General features: G+C 37.4%; 1 protein-coding gene across 1 annotated transcript; it reads left to right on the top strand.

Moving 5' to 3' along the window:
- The first annotated feature begins 7,688 nt into the window (after positions 1 to 7,688).
- Positions 7,689 to 17,600, top strand: LOC127376790 (rho-related GTP-binding protein Rho6-like). Its single transcript, XM_051424046.1, has 5 exons — positions 7,689 to 7,961; positions 8,618 to 8,705; positions 13,891 to 14,000; positions 14,385 to 14,519; positions 14,667 to 17,600. The coding sequence occupies exons 1-5, from the start codon at positions 7,842 to 7,844 to the stop codon at positions 14,910 to 14,912; spliced, it is 699 nt and encodes a 232-aa protein (XP_051280006.1). The 5' UTR covers positions 7,689 to 7,841; the 3' UTR covers positions 14,913 to 17,600.
- Positions 17,601 to 20,938: the final 3,338 nt, after the last annotated feature.

Raw genomic sequence — 20,938 nt, 5'->3', positions numbered from 1 at the left:
GAGGTATGGTCACGACAATGACGTCATCCCAAAGCGGAAAATGCGTTCGTAAAATAAATATTAAATTTAATTAATTTCTCTAGTTGGTTCAGCCAACAGCGTAAAGTAAAGCAAAGCAGCCACGAAGGGTTGAACTTATCTTTTAGTTACAATAAGACGTTGGGAAAGCTTCACTTCACCTTGAAATATTCGTCCTACAACGGAGGAGGAGGCGGAAGTTACGCCGGGCGAAGAGAGGATCATGGGAAGTGTAGTCATTTGACTCTGCTGCAAGTTTTAATCAAACAATTCAATAAATACCGCAAATATGAATGGACAAATACAAGAAAAATAAATAGATTAAATAATGCAGTTAACTTAATTAAACTAAATTATTTAAAAGAGCAAAAATAGAGAACGAGTGATAGGGAGAGTTTCTTATAGATTTAAAATGTAGTCTTAGTTAAAACGTTGGAGTAACCTTTAAAGATGTACATTTATGTGTTTTGAATTTAGCTGTTTTCACAACGTTGTTACATAAATATTCAAATTCTTTGTTCTCCATTAGAAACACAAATTTTGCATTATCATATTAAAAATTAATTAATTACATCTTTTTAATCTCCCCCAGAAGATTTGGATGACAGTGGGGTTGTAGAACAGGTCCTGAGTTTGTTTCTACATTTATATTCATTAGGTTAATCATTCACAATGGTGAACGTTATGCATGAGCCACCCAGTCCCAGTAAATTCAGATTCAAGTTTTTAATCTATAGTCTATTTTATTTACAAGTTCAAATTACAAACAATTATAGTAGAAAAGAACAGAAGACATTTGCAATCTTACGCTTAAACATATGGAAACATTGTAATATAGAATAAAAAGTAAAACACAATATCTTGAATATAGAGACAAGGGAATTAATATAATGATAATAATACTTTATATAAAATCAAATACAACTAGACAGTTCTAATAATATAAGCTTTATTACAATAACAAGATGCAGTGAATTTCCATTTCCATATATAATTTAAACTTTTAAGAGTCTTCAAGGTGCTTTATGTTGTAAATTAACATTTTCTGACATTTTGTCAGCAGCACCAAAATTTGCTTTATAAATCTGTTGTTTCAGTGAAATATTCTCTGCTCACTCCAGCAACAAAAAGATTAATGGATCCTGTTAAATATGTTGTGATTCAAAGTCTTTGATTAGACTGTAATTTATAACTTACACCTTTAGAGGGCAGTACAGTTTCTTTAAAAAAATTACAGAGTTGCCACAAAGGAAGTGTGATGGTAATTTTCAGCATCACAGATAAATAGTACTTAAATTCGTGTTTTTCTTGAGTCTACAGTAAGACTAAAGTCGTCTAAATAAACGTAGAGCAGCTGAGGTCAACAGCATGAACAGATAAAACCAAAAGGACGCCTGGTTTTCAATGAAACATGGGCCGACATGGCCCGGGATTCAGGGGCCTTTCTGGCTAAATTTGTCTAATTTATTCCCTCATTCCCTCTTCAGTTGGATACAGTTGTAGATAAATGCAAAGTGCAAGGACAACCTTTGCTTTGACATTTTAAAAGGGCACTTTTTCTTTCAAGACAAAAAGGGGGAAGGGGTGGTGCTCCTTTTTGTCCTACCCACTAGTCTGGGTGGTTAATACAGTCTAGTGGCAACAATGATTGCTTAATAATGATGTGGCTTTACTGTTGTATTTCCAGTTAGAGTCTCAAACTCCATCTGACTGAAGTGGCGCTGTTCACGCTGAAGGTTGAGAGCTGTGCAGCGATAAGAGCTCTTGTCAGTTATTGTACTTCTGATATAAAATAGCAGCCGCTCTTTGCACTGTGGCTGTACATTAAATATGACCAGCTCTATAATTTTATTCATTCTGTCTCATCTCCTGACTTTTCCATTGTTGTCATTATGACAAGCTTCCTCTATCATTTCTTTCCTGCGCCTTTGTCACTCTGTCTTCCTTTCACACAAAAAGGAAATTTGACAGAATGTAAATGTCAGGACATTTTGCATGCAAACCTTTTTAAATACAGTTTAAATCAAAAGTCATCTTCCCTTATCTTGCTTCATGTGAAATGTAGGTGTGAAGCTTTAGAGAAACAAATTAATAAATGCATGTTGGCATGTAATGTTTGTGCACAACTGACTAACCAAGACTTATACACTCTCCATTTTAATCAGTTTATTTTTTCACATTTGTCAGACTACGATCCAACATTGCTTTTAGCATAATATTCTACAGTATGGGAAATATGCTAATGTTAATGAACTAGTTTCTCCTTTGCAACATCACTGAAGTGTGCCACATTCAAGAGCAATTAATAGACAAGCATTGCCAATACATTTCCACTTGATGATTGCACTTGTGTTTATGGTAATGTTCTTTAATCACAAACTGATTTACATAATGCAAAAGCTCTCAACCACATCTTTCTTGAATTATGTAAATTATTTTGCTGCAAGTCATAAGGGATGAGATGTTTTTTTTTAGTTGTTTGTTTGGGTCCTGTCTTGTGATTAACACCCGCTGTCTGCCTCTCTATACTGACATTCCCACTGTGTACAGAGACAGTAGCTCCCAACCTTTGCATTACTGGTCATCTCTAAACTGTTACACTAGTTTTCCTGTGGCTCAACATGCATGCAAATATGTAAGTATACCATTATAACAGATACTTACAGCTTGCAAATGTCCACTGATAAACACACACACATATACACCGCACTAAAAGGTGAGGTGACACAGGGTGAAAATGTAACTTGAGATAAATCTAGGTCAGACAGTCATCAGGTTCACGTGAAGCACGTTGGCCAGCACTATAGGTCATCATGTTAGCTGTACACGAGGAGTCTTTAGTTTGGGGATGATATAAAAGTCACTGCATCTTCAGATGACCAAAGTGTGCCACCTGTCGCCTATCATCAGTAAAATACCGGCTGCACACGAGTCTGTGGAAATCCTCTCAACCACAGTCTGATCATGTGATTCCAAGTATCGAAGACATGTTAACTTCACTGTTAGTCCCATCACCATGAAGAAGACCCACATGGTGTAAAATTTATCCTTAAAGGAATATGTCTACCAGCCCCTCTTTAACTCACTAATCAACATGTAGATCATTAAGCATCTTATGAGAAATTTACTGTGTAGGATGTAGTGGCATCTAGCGGTGAAGTTTCAGATTGCAACTCACTGAACACCCCTCGCATCTGACTTTGCCAATCTGGAAATGAGACTGGGCTGTAAAGTGTAAAATATGTACTGTATTTATGTGCATTTATTCCAGTTGTAGTTGTAGTTCTGCAGAGATGCCCTTACCTACAAATGTTGTTCTCCAGATTTTAGAAAACCGGTGCAAACCCACTAAAATTACATGAATTTATATTTGTTTTTATTATAGTTTTTACTGTATCATGCAGCCCTAAACAATTCCTATATTCAGGTGATTATACACTAATTTAAACATTACTATGAATTTTATATTCCATTCCTGCCAAAAGATCCTCCTAAATGTTACAAACTGGACCTTAAATTGAATGAATTTAAACTCAGAACAAATGTAATGAAGGCAAAAACAAAAATATGTTTTTAATTAATAAAAACATCAGTAATTATTTAAAAGTTTTGACGAAATGGAACCCATTTGTACACTTCCTTACAAGCGGCATGGGAAAACATTTCCTGAACTACTGGCGAGCTAACAGGTACCCTCGGGCACCACGTCAGAGTTTCAAACAGAAGAAAATAAAATAAAAAAATAAAAAAGACAAATTAAATCTGAAGGGAGGCAGCAGCCTTTAAGACACTGTTTTATATACGGTTTGCATGCAACTCCGTGTTTGGAAAGTCACACAGAGATACAGTAAGACCTCTAAAAAGGAGAAATGGAGCATGAGGGAGTGAAGCATTAAGTTTTGTTATAGAGTATGGAGTACATGCGTGTGAGGGGAGGAAGCGAAGATAAAACATTTCAATCAAGCAAGACTGAGAGGAAACCGTATACCTTGATTCTCTCCGCACCAGGCAGCAGGTGCATGTGGTGTCCCCCCGTTCAGGGTTTCACGCTATACATTAATGACATCAAAGAGACAGCCTGTGACAAGTTGAGCGGTTGTTTCCATTTATGTTCTGCACAACTAGCCATGCTCCACTTCCTCTACAAATGGCTGAAACGCTCTCTGTTGTACTTCAGATTGATGAAGCCATCTGTCATCTATCTGGAGTTGGGAGGCAACACTTGGCTTATATAAAGGTTATATGAACACATGTACACATACAGTCACTCGTATGTTTCATGTAAAAAGTAATTTCATGCAGCCTCACATGGCTGTATCACACAGATATACACAAAACACACTAAAATACACACTAGAGAGACATTTAGACATATTCTCTAAATTCTGATGAGCTGGATTTCTGTGTAATGTTTTTTTTTTTTTAAATAAATACTGTTATTTTCAACCATTTTATAATTTGACCAAAATGACATGACGCTGAAGCTCTGACCTCTGATCTGAGCTACTTGCAACACAACCAGTTGTACTATTGACACAAGTTCAGATAACGGATGAGATGGCCTATAACCAGAGACACATCAAGGTTTCCACAGAGAGGACAAAAATCCCCTTAAAGGAATAAGTTCAACATTTTGGGAAACAAGTTTTTTCTCCAAGAGCCCAAAATGAGAAGATACAATTTCCTGGAATCTCTGCTGGTTGCCTGGCAACCTCAAATTCCTTATTTTATTTGTTTGTTTGTTTATTTTGTGTCCTACATTTATAAGCATAAATAATTTTCTTTATCAGTTAATTGACTAATGTGTTAAAGTTAATTTAGCTAAAAAAAAAGCTTTATTTTTATTTTAAGTAAAAACATTTTTGATTAAGCAGCTTTTGCTAGTGACACAGACTTTATTTTCTAATCTTTATTTGTACTGTGAAAACAAAATAGCAATATTAAAAAGTACTTTATCAGGAATGTGTCTGTCGGTGTCAGTCTCACCTAAAATCACTAGTAAAAGCTGCTTAATCAATAATGTTTTTTAACTCACAGGATTGAGTGAGTGTCACTTAAAATGTTCGATGTAATCAGTTACAACAATCACAGTGTACAGCTGTAAAACAAATGTAGTGGAATAAAAGCTACAATACAGTATAGATACTATAGTATACTGTATACTATATATATAGTATATATACTATACTATATATATATCATACTGTAGTATACTATAGTATGGTATATATAATATAGTATATATAGATACTATAATGTATATATAGATACTATAGTGGGTATATATATATATACACATTATAGTATAGTATCTATATTTACTATAGTATGGTATATATAATATAGTATATATAGATACTATAATGTATATATAGATAATACGTATAGTGTGTGTATATATTCAATTCAATTCAATTCAATTTTATTTGTATAGCGCCAATTCATAACAGAAGTTATCTCAGGACACTTTTCAAATAGAGCAGGTCTAGACCGAACTCTTTAACATTAATTACAGAGACCCAACAGTACCACCATGAGCAAGCACTTGGCGACAAGGGCAAGGAAAACTGCCTGTTAAAAGGCAGAAACCTAGGACAGATCCTCCGGCTCTAGGTGGGTGGTCGTCTGTCTCGACCAGTTGGGGTGAGAGAGAGAGGAGAGGAGAGAGAGAGAGAGAGAAGAGAGAGAGAGAGAGAGAGAGGACGACAGACAGACAGGTGCACAGCAACAACAGTATTGGCAATGGCAGTCAAGCAGGACCATGGCAGGAGGCTCCACCAGGATCCATGAGAACCTGCGAGACGAGAAGCACAAGAACTCCGGGGAAGAAGTGGAGTTAGTAACATGCATTAAAGGGACATGAATGAGTGCAGAAAGAGAGAGGAAGAGAGTAGCTCAGTGCACCATGGGAAATCCCCGATAGTCTAGGCCTATAGCAGCATAACTAAGGGATGGTTCAGGACTCACCTGATCCAGCCCTAACTATAAGCTTTATCAAAGAGGAATGTCTTAAGCCTACTCTTGAATGTGGTGAGGGTGTCTGCCTCCCGAACCACAACTGGAAGCTGGTTCCACAGGAGAGGAGCTTGGTAACTGAAGGCTCTGGCTCCTGTTCTACTTTTTAGAGACTATAGGAACCACAAGTAGCCCAGCATTCAGAGAACGTAGTGTTCTAGTGGGGTAATAGGGTACTATGAGCTCTTTAAGATATGAAGGGGCCTGACCATGAAGAGCTTTATAGGTGAGGAGGAGTATTTTAAATTCAATTCTACATTTTATAGGGAGCCAATGCAGAGTAGCTAGTACAGGAGAGATGTGATCTCTTTTCTAGTTCCTGTCAGTACTCGTGCTGCAGCGTTCTGAATTAATTGGAGCGTTTTAATGGACTTATTGGGGCAACCTGATAATAAAGAGTTGCAGTAATCCAGCCTTGAAGTAACAAATGCATGGATTAGTTTTCTGCATCTGTGATAGGATGTGTCTAATTTTTCTAATATTACGTAAATGAAAGAAGGCAGTCCTAGAGGTCTGCTTTATGTGGGAGTTAAATGACAAATCCTGATCAAAGATAACTCCAAGATTCCTGACAGTGGTGCTAAAGGCCAAGTTAATGCCATCTAGAGTGACTATATCTTTAGACAATGAGTCTCTAAGGTTTTTGGGGCCAAGAACAAGAATTTTCTTGTATATACACACACATTATATATAGTATCTATATATAGTATATATAGATACTATACTATAGTGTTTATACTAGTAGTATATATACTATATATAGTATATAGTAGATATACTTTTATCTGTACATTTTATCTTTTATCTTTTATATATAGTTATATATATATTTATATATTTGTTTGTAATATATGTTGTTTGTATATCTGGAGTTTGTAAAAATAATTTCCCCCTGGGATTAATAAAGTATTTCTGATTCTGATTCTGATATATAGTATATATACTATACTATAGTATAGTATATATAGTATAGTATAGTATAGTATCTATACTATAGTATCCATATATATATATATATAGATACTATATATATATATATAGATACTATATATATATATAGGATACTATATATACTATATACACTATATTATAGTATCTATAGATACTATAATATAGTGTGTGTGTGTATATATATATATATATATATATATATATATATACTATGTATACTATACTATATATAGTATATAGATACTATATATAGTGTATCTATAGTATATATAGATATTATATTATAGTGTATCTATATATATATATATATATATAGCTAGTATCTATGTATATAGATACTATATATATAGATACTATATATAGTATCTATATACTTATATGTACAGTTATATAGTTATATCATATCTATAAACAAACATTTGTAGACAGTAGACACGGTGCAAATGAAATAAATAAATATTTTACATATATGTATGTATTTAAGTACCTGAGTAAATGTACTTAGTTACATCCCACCAAAAGACATGAGTATTTCTATAAAATAAAAAAAAACCCTACTGGCTATGTCACTGCAGTTCACCATCCACATTACCTAATAATGCCCTCCTCCTCCTCCTCCTCCTCTTCCTCCTCTTCCTCCGGCCTCGCGCACTGCGCAGCGCTCATTGGTTGGCGCGACAATATAAAGTTCCGCAGTGATTCCCTCACTGACTGACTGACTGACTGACTGCTGCCTGCTGCCTCACTCACTCACTGCCTGCACGGAGAGAGCCACGCTGCCGACCACAGAGAGGATTTATTGAAACTTTATCGCTCATTATTTGCAGTTGTGTGTCTCGTGCTGTTTCTGATCGATCATGAAGGAAAGGAGACTCACGCAGCCGTTCGTCGCGAGGTGTAAACTAGTGCTGGTCGGGGACGTCCAATGCGGTAAAACAGCGATGTTACAGGTCCTGGCTAAGGACTGCTATCCAGAGGTAACACATTTCTGTAAAATGTTATAATATCTAGTTGTTATTTTTATATCTGAACTGAAAAATATTGATTATTTTAATTATATGTTATGTTTAATTGACCACCCCCCCACCCCCGCAGAATAAATAGGACTTTACTAGTCTCTCAAGGACTACTTTTCTCTGTTTCCAATTGTGTTAGAGACCTATAGTACACCAGTGATACTTAATACTAATTTATAGTCATCTTATTGATTGTTGAAGGCTCATTAATATGTTTTAACTACCACGATGCCACACAGCTCATAGTATTATTATATTATTATAAGGGATATTTGACTAAATGCTCTATTTTTATAGGTTTAGTTTAGTAAATGTAGACAGAGCTGCATACAGTCCTTACAGACTGGGAACCTCATTGGTCATACTTTAGGTTAATATGTTGCACAACCTATGAATTGATTGAAAAGTTAATTTTGCTCATCTTTTTGGAAATAACAGCCCCTTCTCAAATATGAATTTGTCTTTCATTTTATATAATTATATATTTAATACGTTTTGCTGTTGATCAGACTCAGTAACTCAATCACTGGAGTGGATGGCTGAATTAGTTTTTACATTTCCATGTAAATTTGCAGTTTTAAAAAGCTCTTTTTTCCCTTTTTATTGTCCGTTTCTAGACGTACGTCCCAACTGTGTTTGAGAACTACACCGCCTGTCTGGAGCTTGAAGACCAGCGTGTTGAGCTCAGCCTCTGGGACACATCAGGTGAGGATTCATACTCTGATTATATATTTTAAACTTACTCTCAGTTTAATAAAAACTAACCTTTTTACAAGGCACAGGGCTGTTATCTCTCCTCCCTTCTTATCTCTGACATACAGCCAATTTAAAACCCTCCCCAAGCTTTTCACAGTCAATGAGTGGTGTAGTTTCACTGCTGTATTCATGGGTGGATTGGTGGAAACTTGTTTACCCTCCCAACAACAACAGTCAGCCTGGAGTCGGGTAACAACCTGTAAATGAGGCTCCATCTCATTCACTGTTTTACAAACAGTGACGTTGCTGTTTACCCAGACATCGCTATCTGTCGATCCTGTTTTCATGCAGTTAAGCAGCTTTTTTTTCCACTGGTCTGAAATCTGTTGGGAGATCTTCTTTGGTGGATTTGGGGGCAGGTCAGCAACAAGGCAGTGTGAATTTCCCAGAGAGCCACCGGCACCCAAAATCCACAGCATTGTGTGGAAAATAATACATAATGAAATAAGATAAATTGGGGCCACAGTTAGAGGCTTAATGCTAAGTTTGTAGTCCCCCAATATTAAATTAGGCCACTGGGATACATGTTTATATTCACATATACATTATATAACAGCTGTCTTTTAGTTATGACGACTGCATTTCAGTCTGATCTATAAGATTTAAACTGTTACTAGTAGTATCATTGGAGCTTCATGTAGTTTGTATTATATTGTTGATTCAACAAGGGCTGAAACTCACAATTAATTCATTATCGATTTAATCTGCCAGTTGTTTTCTCGATTCATCGCTCAATCGTTTTGAAGTTGTGAAAATAACCGATAATTATTTCTCAAAGTCGATAAGCTGGTGCCTTCAAATTCCTTGTTCTATATCAAGAAGATATTCAGGTTATAAAGAGATAAAATGGAGAAAAAAAGCAGCAAATCCTCACGTTTGAGAAGGAAACAAAGTAAAGTTGTTTAAAAAAATGAATAAGAAGATTGTTGTTGTTGACTGTTGTTGTCAGTGGACTGATGGATTAAGATACATGGTAGTTTGTTTGTCTTGTGTACCTGACTGATCACTTTTTTGAGTGGATAAACTACTTTTTACAATCTACTGTATGCAGGGATGATGTTCATGTTACGCCTCTGACCTTTGGGGGGGGGAGTTATCAAAGATCACAAGAGAGGTGTATATTTATCCAATAAACCAACTTTACTGGATAAAACTGAATATTTTATCCAGTAAAGTTGGTTTTAAAACTCAACAAACAGAGCAAAGGTTAAAGCAGAAGTAGGGAAGTAATTTTGGTCACTTGCTGCAATGATTAGTCAAAAAATCAATCAATCAGTAATCGACAGGCAACTAATAGGCAACTATTTTGATGATAGAATAAGAATTTGTTGGTTCTAGCTCATTAAATGTGAGGATTTTATATTTTTTTCTGCTTTATATGATTGTAACTCAATATCTTTGGGATTGTTGGTCGAACAAAACAAGACATTTGAAGACGTCACTATGACCTTTTACACAACTCCCAGACACAGACAAAAAAAAATTATCGAGTAAATAATCTGGAGATTAATCAATAATGAAAATAATTGTTCAGTGTGTCCCTCCTCTTGATTTGTGGATCCAAAATGTTTTAAACATTTGTGACCACCCTATGCTATGAAAACATTTTAGGTTAATTGCACCGGCCTACTGACATAATAACCTATAGAAAACTTATATAAATACTAGAGGATCAATACGGGCAAATAAAAGCTGCCCGGTCCTGTATGGATTTATTTCATAACAGCGCTGGCCGAGGCATTGTGCTCAGAGGAAGTTAAGCAGTGCCAGTTGGCCCGCAGAGGGGTTGTTTCACAGGGGAAAGGGGGGATGCCTCGTCCACGCAGGGGGTGGAAGTCTCTGAGAGTGTGTATGTGTGTACAATCACTGTGAACAGAAGGCACAAGTGAGGGATACTGAGCGAAGAGATATGCATGACCTCCTCACTGCCTTATGGTGTGTGCCGCCTAAAAAAAAAAGGTCTTATGTAACTGAAAACCAACAGTGAACTAATGTAGGTTTGTGTGTTTATCTCCCACGGAGTAAAAAAACTTTCTGGACAGTCACCCTTTTCCAGAGGAAACATTGCATAAGACCTATTTACATTTGCAATACACACAAACAAACAGTTCCTGTAAGTCCTTGTGTTTCTTTCATTCTCTTTATTGTCTTTATTTGTAACATTTTTAGGCTGCAAGTTAAAGGTGGTTTTTATTATGGATTTATTTGATAGTTTTGTTGATTAAACAACTAGTTGCTTGTAAGAAAATAGTGGAAAAACACTTTAAATCCCAGTTTCATGAACCCAAAAACCCCAACTTCAGAGGTCTGGTTTTCTGAAACCCAAAACTATTCAGTTTATAATCACTTAAGATAAAGAAAAGCAGCAAATTCTTAAAGTATAAAAGCTGAAACTAGAGAATGTTATTGATATTTTTGCTTGAAAAAAACTACTTAAAGGTCCAGTGTGTGACATTTAGGTGGATCTATTGACAGAGACTGTAGTTTCTCCTTCGCACTCAGAGGGGGAGGGTAATGCGAGGGGATTGCAATCTGCAATCACTAGATGCAACTAAATCCTACACGCTGTTCCTTTTTTTAAAATCAGTTGGTAATTAAAATGTATCTCCTTGTAATCAACTAATGACTTAATTGTTTCCTCTCTAATAACATGGCTGCAGGTGTCTTACTTTAATCTTTCACATAGAAAACTGATGTGAGAAGACAGTTTAATGTTCTCTACCTCTATTCTATGTGAACCACACGCTTTTTTTAAAGGATTCAAGGTTGTTTTATTGTTATTGATAGTGCAAGGTTGTAGAATTAAATGTATGTATAGTTCCCTTTTTATGCTACTCAAAAAATATTAAATGTTGAGAAAGAATTTAAAAAATGTCAGTCTTATATTGTCTTTTGGAGGACGAGTCCAACTCCTTCCATTTGCTTTCTTTAGAGTAGAGAGGGCAGTTTCAAATGTTTGCTCAACTGAGAGGGCTGAGTGTGTGTGTGCATATATGTGTGTGTGTGTGTGTGTGTGTGTGTGTGTGTGTGTGTGTGTGTGTGTGTGTGTGTGTGTGTGTGTGTGTGTATATGTGTGTGTGTGTCCAGGCAGGGGGCTGCTTATGTGTGGGAGGTGGTGGGTGCTAGAAGTTGTGTCCTCTTTAAATCTCTCTGCCTCCTCTTTCTCAAGCCTTACATCACCCTGTATAGTTATGTGACGGGTGCTTTGATTCCCACTAAAAAAAAAACCTGTTATTGACGGACGTTCGTTGTATAAGTCGTCCTACTTTACAGGTTTAAGTCAAAAGATTCAGACTGAGTTAACAACCAGAAGGGCCGTGAATGGGAGTGCTTCTTGGTGGTTTTTCATTAATGTCTCATTAATGGCTGCCAAATTCATCAAGACAACATGATTGTTAGTTAGTTCCGGTAGAAGCTTATTAGAAGTATCTATTCCTGATATAATTATACCCTCTTTATATTTGCAAGGAAATCTTCTGGTGCACATTTGGCCCCTGAGGACAGGGGTAGGAAATTAAATCTAGTGTTGCTGTGTGGGGAGTGATTAGGTGGCAGAGGGAAGACAATAGAGAGCGGACATCCTGTCAGCCTTTTTTTAGCACAGGAGACTTCCTGAGAGTTAAAAAGAAACATATATAGCTGTGCTGTTAATAAAAATTTAAGACAAATATGTTTCCTTTCACACCATAACTCACATTCTCATGGCTAAGGTGTCGCATTTATGAACAATCAAGTTGGACTGTCTGAGTGAGGTGATGAATAGTGTGTGTTAGGGTTGGTTTATTATTGGAGTAAATGGGAGGTTGAAAATGTTGGATAAGAAAAGTTACTACTGGTTAATAAAGGCATTGGTTTTAGTGTCAGAAATGTGCATGATCAGTGATGATATACTGCAACTGATGTCTAAATGGAGCCTGTAGCGACGTTTATGGCTCTTTGCTTAATTCTAGTATCTTTTCTCTCTCTTTTGTGTGACTGCTTCAATCTGCTTAAAACTCTTGAGGCAACACGCGGTCGCAACCGAATTTGGGTGACTCGTGCACATTTGACGTCTCAACAATTCTATAAAATATGACGGCATCAGGTGGTGCATCAGTGAAGATTTAACTACAGTTCTGTGAAATTCTCCAACAGAATTTGCATTAGGACCAAAAATCATGACCTATAATTAGCTAATCAGGTTTAAACATCAATTTGAAGTACTGTAGCACATCATCCTGCCACTATATGCAACTGCAGATCTTAAAATACAGTGTAAAGTTTGGGCAGCACTGCAACTACGATTCAAATGTTTGACTTGGAAACAATGGAAGGTCTTACTGCAGCACTTTCAGTAGCTGCAACTGCTACTTGCGTATAAAAGAATTATGGTGTGAATTAACCTTTTTAAATAGTTTCCCAAAATGTCAAACTTTTCTTTAAAATATGTACTTTTCACTGACTTAGCTATAATTTGTATATATCATATCATATCATTTGCATACAGTATATGTAGAATATTTTTATACAAAGACTTTATTTAACAAGCATAGATTAAAATTGCTATAAATAATAAATAATAGAATAAAATTTTGCTCAGACGTAGCATCTCTATTTGAAAATCTATCTAATACAGAAAAAAACAAAACCTCATGGAAAGAGTATCCTATGATGTTAATTTAGCTTCACAGGACATCTGGTAGTTTTTTAGTTTTTATTTTACTCAAACAAAAGTTTGCTATTGACTAATAATGGAAAGACATGATTGGTGCAGAGTTGCACTGCCTCTGACTCAGTGAGTTAGTTTACTTTACTGGAAAAATTCCTCTCAGTGGGAAGGCGTCAAGCTTAGTGAAACGATTTGCTCTCTTATCAGTTTGGCAGGGGTGTATGTGACTGTTTGTGTTTGTACTGTGTGAAAGTGAGGAGGATGATTGTGATAGAACATTATAATAGTGTCAGCTGGATTGAGACCATAAGAGAGATTTTGTTTCTATTTTTGCTTGTTAACACGGGAAAAACTTGACTAAAAGTATTTTAAACAAAGTGCCCACCTTCCTAAATCACAGGTTAATAAAATTGTCTTCTTGTCCTTCAGCTACATAATAAATGATTAAATGTATGTCCTGACCTTACTCTGTCTCTCTCTCTTTAGGGTCTCCATACTACGACAACGTCAGACCTCTCTGCTACAGCGACTCAGACGCAGTGCTCTTATGCTTTGACATCAGCCGACCAGACACAGTCGACAGTGCACTGAAGAAGGTATTGACATCACCTCAATCGTACAGCTAGGGATGTCTCCATCCGATCCCAAAGATGGGTATCAAGGCTTTTTTTTAACTGATCGGTATTGCCTATATTGAGCTTCACTGACCTGACCCTCTGTTTTACATCAGTTGTCAATCAGCTCCAATGCAGACATCTTTTTCTTGATGCATTTTATAGGAATTATAGGAAAATACAAGTATCAGGACTCTGTATTGACAGATACCCAATATTAACTCGGATTGGGGGTCAAAAAGAAACTCAGGACATCCCTACTTACAACTTAATTTTACTTGGTTGCAGGTCTGTCCCCCTTGATCAACAAGCTGCCACATATTGACTCTTTACAAATACTTACAACTGTTTCTGTTCTCCTTGCAGTGGAAAGCGGAGATCCAGGACTTCTGTCCCAGCACACGGATCTTATTAATAGGCTGCAAGACAGACCTGCGCACAGACGTATGCACGCGCATGGAGCTGTCCAATCAGAAACAAACTCCCATCTCCCATGAACAGGTTTGTTCCACGACTACTCTTTCTTACTCTGTGCGTCTATTTAGGCTTCTGTCTCTTGTCTAGACTGGGTAGAAATCCCCCTTCTTTTTTTTTAAGCTGAAGCTCATAATCAGTTTCACACGCATATATTTCCCTTTCACGTCGTAGGGTTCGTCCATGGCCAAGCAGCTCGGAGCAGAGGCTTACCTGGAGTGCTCAGCCTTCACATCAGAGAAGAGCATCCACAGTGTTTTCCGTACCGCGGCTCTGGCCTGCATGAACAAACTCCAGCCTGCCAACAAACCCAGCCCCGTCCGCCGCCTCTCCAAAAGACTCCTACACCTGCCCAGCAAGACAGAGCTCCTCTCTTCCACCTTCAGCAAGGACAAGTCCAAGAGCTGCTCCATCATGTGAATTCTGCTGAGCTCATGAAAGCACGGACAGGCGGACCTGCAGATGGTTCAGCAGGGGGTCCAGGGTGTGCAAGGGAAAGAGAGCAATGATGTGGATTTCTGCAAAGCCTCTCTCTCCTTTGCAGCATCCTCCCCCAAAACTCCCGGTCAACCACTTCAACTGCTACACTCGCTATATTCAACTCTGACACTGAACCTTTGATCATGACACCAGCACACAGTGCAGAGACGGAGTGGGGGAAAAAAAATGTTTGATGTTGAAAATATTCCTGATGAATTAAATGCACCTGTACAAAGAGCGCGTAACGGGCACTTTAAGGCTTAAAACCTGTTCCTCACATGAAGGTTAAAGTGAGAGATGTAGCTTAAATAAGGTCAGTGCCTCCTCTTTTCTACAGGGGAAGTGGTTGTAAACACTGCATTTGACTGCATTACCCTGATGAGACCCATTTGAAATTCTGATAGCGGCCCTTTTCCCATCCATCTCTTTATTTGAATGTCTCTTTAAGGTCACGATACGGGGCTGAGTGACGAGATGAAATGTAAAATCGGACAGTGACAGGAAGTGGTACCTACAGAAATGCGGCTCTGGGAATTTAAAACAGCGATCTTTGAAGAAATTATTCTTCCCACCCCCCACCCCCTACACTGACCCCTCACAGTATTTCATTTGGAAATTAAAGCTGACAGTGGAGGAAAAAAAAGGGGGAGAGAAGGGAGGGGATTTGGCAAGCAAGAGTGTTCATTTGCAAAAGGCAGTGGGAGGATGAACTGAGAGTAACATCTGAAGGAGCGCAATGTGACTCAGCACTCACATGCATGAGCCATGAAACGGTCTGGGGCGGACGTGTTGTGACAAAAAACAAACACAAAAGCCTCGGCCATGTAAAGACTAAGTATGATTTTGTCAGATCCCCCCCCCCCTTTCATCACCCGTCTCCACAGCAGTCGTAATTATTCAACGTTATTAACAACAAGGCTTGATTTAGGGATGTTACATTAATGATACATCATCTCACTGTTCCCTGCTACTTTAAGAGCTGCTTAATGGATATTAGTTTTTGATACATGTTCCAAAATCTTTTTTTTCTTAGTCTTTAAAAAATAGAACAAAGATTTCTTTTCACACGAACCAGACTGGATGGATTTATTTCAGTGTAGAGGAGTCTTAGAAATCTTTGTTTTTGAATCCTGTGCCTCATCGATATTTAAAGAGAAATAGTCCTCGACTTTGAACTTTGGACTGTAAACGTGTTTATGCGGGGCCCGGCTCACCAGCGCTTCAACAAGCTCCGGGTGCTGAGTTAAGCTGAATTTTTCATTGTTAACAGTTATCTTAAGATCATTTCCAGCCTGGATCGCTGCATTAAAGGACCGGTGTGGAGGATTTAGCGACATCTAGTGGTGAAGTTGCAGATTAAAAAACTAACTGAACACCACTCGCGTCAGTATTTGACGATCGAGGAGTAGTGGGCTGTGAAGTTTATCTACAGTCAGTGTTTGGTTTGTCCGTTCTGGGCTACTGATAATTCTTATATTCAGGTGATTATACACTAATGAAAACATACCTATGAATATTCATATTTCTGCCAATAGATCCTCTAAATGTTTCACACTGGACCTTTAAATATTAAATGTCCCTGAGATGATCGGTGAGAAGGTGAATCAACACAAACAGGCTGGTCCTGTCTGGAGAAAGATTTTTTTTTTCCTTCTTCCTCTTTTTATGCTTTAAAAAGATTAAAATTTTATTTTTGCAACTTCCCTGAAAACTATTCTCTACATTTTCCATTTATTAAATAGCCTTTTTTTGGTTTCTTTTTCTGGATGTTTCTACTTGCTTGTGGCTGTTTTTTTAGGTGTTTTTTGGGGGTTTTTTGTTTTGTTGTTGTTGTTGTAGATGTTGTTCTTGTATTCACTTGAGTCTTCTGGCATTGGCGGGCTGTTGACAGCTCAGCTAATGGAGGACTTGATGATTAGTAGGTCTGCACCGAGAAGCCCGGAGATCTCTCGATGTACAGAACACTGGAATTTTTACGCGTTGCCTAGCAACAGTGTGAGCAGGGGGCAGGCCTGAGCGGGGTTCCTGCCTCACGGAGAGAGAGGGAGAGAGGGAGGGATGGTTCTCCGAGAGGGCGCCTCACCTTTTTTTTTTTTGTTTCATATATTTTTTTTTAATTTGTAGCATTAGACAAAAAGCCACGTATTCACTGCGAAGGTGACGGCTGGACATTTCAGGGAGCGGCGGACTGCCTCCCTGATCTCTACGTGGTTTTAAAAGACCCCACGCTGGTGAAAATCCACGAGTGGGTTGTTGGAAAACAGCACGCCATCTAAAAACACGTCTTCTGTAGCTCTGCTTCAGTCATTATATCACCTCTCATTCCTGTCTGGTGCATTGTGCTATCCAAAACGAGCTCCATTTGGGTCAATACACAGCCGTCATTTCAGTTTCTCTCTTGCTCTCGCTCGTTTTTTTTTTTTTGACAGACAGAACTTGTTTTGTTGTACATATCCTTCCTCATGAAACTGTTTTATTTGAAATCCCCCAAATGAATGTTACTGAAGCAAAACAAGATGTTTGTGTCAAGTTGCCTATTATGGCTTAAGTTATTGACTGAATTCTGTATTTGTTATTGTCATATGCTACTTTCTTTAAATCTTTATTTAAATAAATGTCTGAAGTTCATTTACAAGTCGGTGTTTATTTGTCTTTAAAATTAGGCCTTTCGATGGATGTATTGATCACTGCTTATGAAGAAATACACATGATGGGGAAATACTAAAACAACTGTAAGACAAACAGTAAAAAGTGTATATAAACACTATTTATTGTCCACTTTCACAAAAGATATCAAAAGTTTGGGTGGTTTGTCTTTACCCTTTTAATTTCTCTGTTGCTTTATTCACGTTGAACAAACAGCATTATTCATGCAGATGAGTTCCAGGAGCTGTATCAAATTAGAGCAAAAGATTATTTGGGTAATATGATCAAATGCTCAAGGCTCCTTGAGAGAAGGAAAGACTGATAGCTTGGCAGCACATTGTCTATTTTGTCTAAAGGAAGAATGATAACATATACTTGTTTCTCAGGTCAAGAGCAGTTCTCAAGTCCATGATACAGATTACACATACACATTGTTCTTTTATTAGACTTTATGAAAGGCTTTAACCTACGGTATAATTCCTGGTGGTTTTTAACTGTAACTCTACACTGCAGAAAACAGCCCTTCGAAAAAAAAGCCAAATATTCTTAAAAAATAATCAAATAAATCTGCCAATGAGGTACGCCAATTTTACTTGGCCAGAATTATTAAAACTAGCATAAAAATCTAGCCACTAAAAGACTGTAATTGGCCTTAAAACTATTACAAGCAATGAATCCTCAGTTATTTAAGATAGACTTTATTAAAATAAGTATTTTGGTCACTTTATTGAGTTGAATATAAGAAGAAGTGACTTTGTCTTAAATTAAGGCACCAGAAGCCTTTTTTTTATTAAAACAATGAGACATTAAACAGCTTTTACAACATTAGGACTAAGACTATTTTCTTTTAAATTGAGAAGTGTATTAAAGTAAAATAATCTTGTTCCTCTGCTGGGATATTATGCAAAGCATTGTTATAACTTGTTACTGGTTATAGCTCAATATTGGCTATGATATCTTATTAAGACAAAGTTAGATATATTATCTTAAAATTATATTTATTTTCTCATGCAAAACATGCTTCACAAGATTTTTCTTTTTAGACAAAAAATGAGCCTCCTTTCCCATTTTTTAAAGTTATTTTAAGATTCCCTCTTTGCAGTGTACAGAATAATAAACTGCACCAGATTTAGCTCAGCTCTAAAATTAATTGCAGTCAGGTTTGCATTCAAACAGATTTCAGGACATCAAACTGAACTTTTTAGTTCGGTCCCTGAGGACTGTGTGGCCTACAATTAGATGATGACGACAGCGAACACAGTATGGTGTCACAACAGGCCTGTGGATGTTATACCACTGAAGCATGAACACAGCCTTAAGGAATCAACCCTCCCCCTCCCCCCCCCCAACACACACACACGTCCAACGCCACATGCATACATCGTGTTACATACATGATTAGTTTTGAAAACTTGCCTCTTTCTATTGTTTTGTTTGGATGCCATGTTGTCCTACTTGAGCAGCACCAGCTCTTTATAAATCCTTCACTACGTTTGTGTAAAGTCCTTCCTAAGATCTTAGTATAGGTATTTACTACCTTTAGAACTTAAACCTACAACAAAGTGTTTTTAAATCGGTTATGAAACAGTCTAAATGTAATACTGATGCCTCTATATGACCTACAAAGAGACACAAGACCATCAGGGAGAAGATTGGCTGTTTATAGTTGAGTTTAATGTCTGCCACCACGTTGTATTCAGGCAGATTCCCCTTGAAATCAATGAAATGAGGCGGTGGGAACACTACCACTACTGTCCACAGGGGCCGCCAGAATCAACAATAAATATGAGTGATAAGTTCTTTGTTGTTGCCTTAAACGTACAATATGTAATTTCTGCCCCTAGGGCGTCGCTCACATAACAAAACAATAACAAAAGACTACGTTTTGTGACATTGTGAGGTAGCGTGGGATCATGGGAGTTGTTGTCTTGACCACCATTGTTGTCACTGCAGTCGATGTAGCTTCTCCCGGTTCCTTCAACGTTTATCAGTCAGGTTTCTACTGGGAGCTGAATTATCCGCAGAGGTCTCACAGAGATTAAAACCGGTAAAAACACTGAATAAAGCAGTTTCAACTTAAAAATCAGTGTTCTGCTGTTCAGCAGACGAAGGACGTCTTTGAGGGGCTTAAGATCCAGACATCCAATTACTAAAATCCTTCATTCCTGTTAAAATATATTGTAAAAATGACTAAGATCCAAAAGGTGTATCGTAAAATGTGGCTTAAAAGTGGATAAAAAGACAATTTATAAAAACCCTGGCATACAACAACAACACTGACGCATGCGCAAAGACAATACAACGCTTTTTAGTAATTTAGAAATATTGTGTTTATTAGGTTTGTTGTGGTTCAACCAGTAATTTAGTTGTGTTAATCTCCATTTAGTTAAAGATCCCCATCCAGTCAGGTAATAAGACATATATAAAAATAGTCAGCTTGGAACAATAATGTGTGTCTGATATGTCCACCGGTGGCATACTGGCGACTGGATCTGCACGCTGAAGCTCAAACAACCAACCAACAAACCAACTGTGGGAACAAGAAGAAAAACATATTTTTGAGTGGAGGCTAATTTGAACTTAAGTCTAGTAGACTAAAATCAGAGGTGGGTTGTAGAGGGTCTTTTATCACATTACAAGGGAAGACATAGGGTTGGCGTAGGTTGGATTAATTTGCAGTGACCTAGTTTGATCATTGATTGACTTTATCTTCAATCCTAACAATAAACAAAAGGTCTGTGGCCTAATGTGCATCTATTGTTTGTAAACTTGTGCTTTAGTACATTAATACATTATATCATAGTTATATTCTTCATGTTGTGCTATGAGCAAAGGGCATTTCCTTTTTTCTCTCCACAACAACATCTTGCAGTTTGCTTTTCTCTTGTTTTTTTTTTATGTAACCAACAATCCTCCCTGACCTCCATCACTATATTTGCTTAGTCTCTCAGTTGACTGATACGGGCTCTTATCAGGATCTCCCTGGCTACGTCCTGCTGTCACACTCTGCCCACTGATGATACGACATGGATGAAGTGGCTGAATGTTTGCCATTCCTGAACTATCACACACACAGGATACAGAAGTGACTCATGACCTCCTTATCCTTCTACCTTTGTACAGTAGGTGATGAGGAAACTGTGAGAATATACTCTGCATCACCAGTCTCCGATACATTTAATCTCTCGTCTGCTCCAACATTGATTTTCTGCAGCTGGAAATGGAAAAGTGGTTTGATCGTATTTTGGATAAACAGTGCTGCCAGCCTGTCTGTCTATAACGCTCCTATCTTTTTCTACAGTTTCTCTGTCTCGCTCACA

The sequence above is a fragment of the Dicentrarchus labrax genome, unplaced genomic scaffold (genome assembly GCF_905237075.1).
Source record: "Dicentrarchus labrax unplaced genomic scaffold, dlabrax2021, whole genome shotgun sequence".
Classification (NCBI taxonomy): domain Eukaryota; kingdom Metazoa; phylum Chordata; class Actinopteri; family Moronidae; genus Dicentrarchus; species Dicentrarchus labrax.
This window is presented reverse-complemented; position numbering and strand designations above follow the sequence as displayed.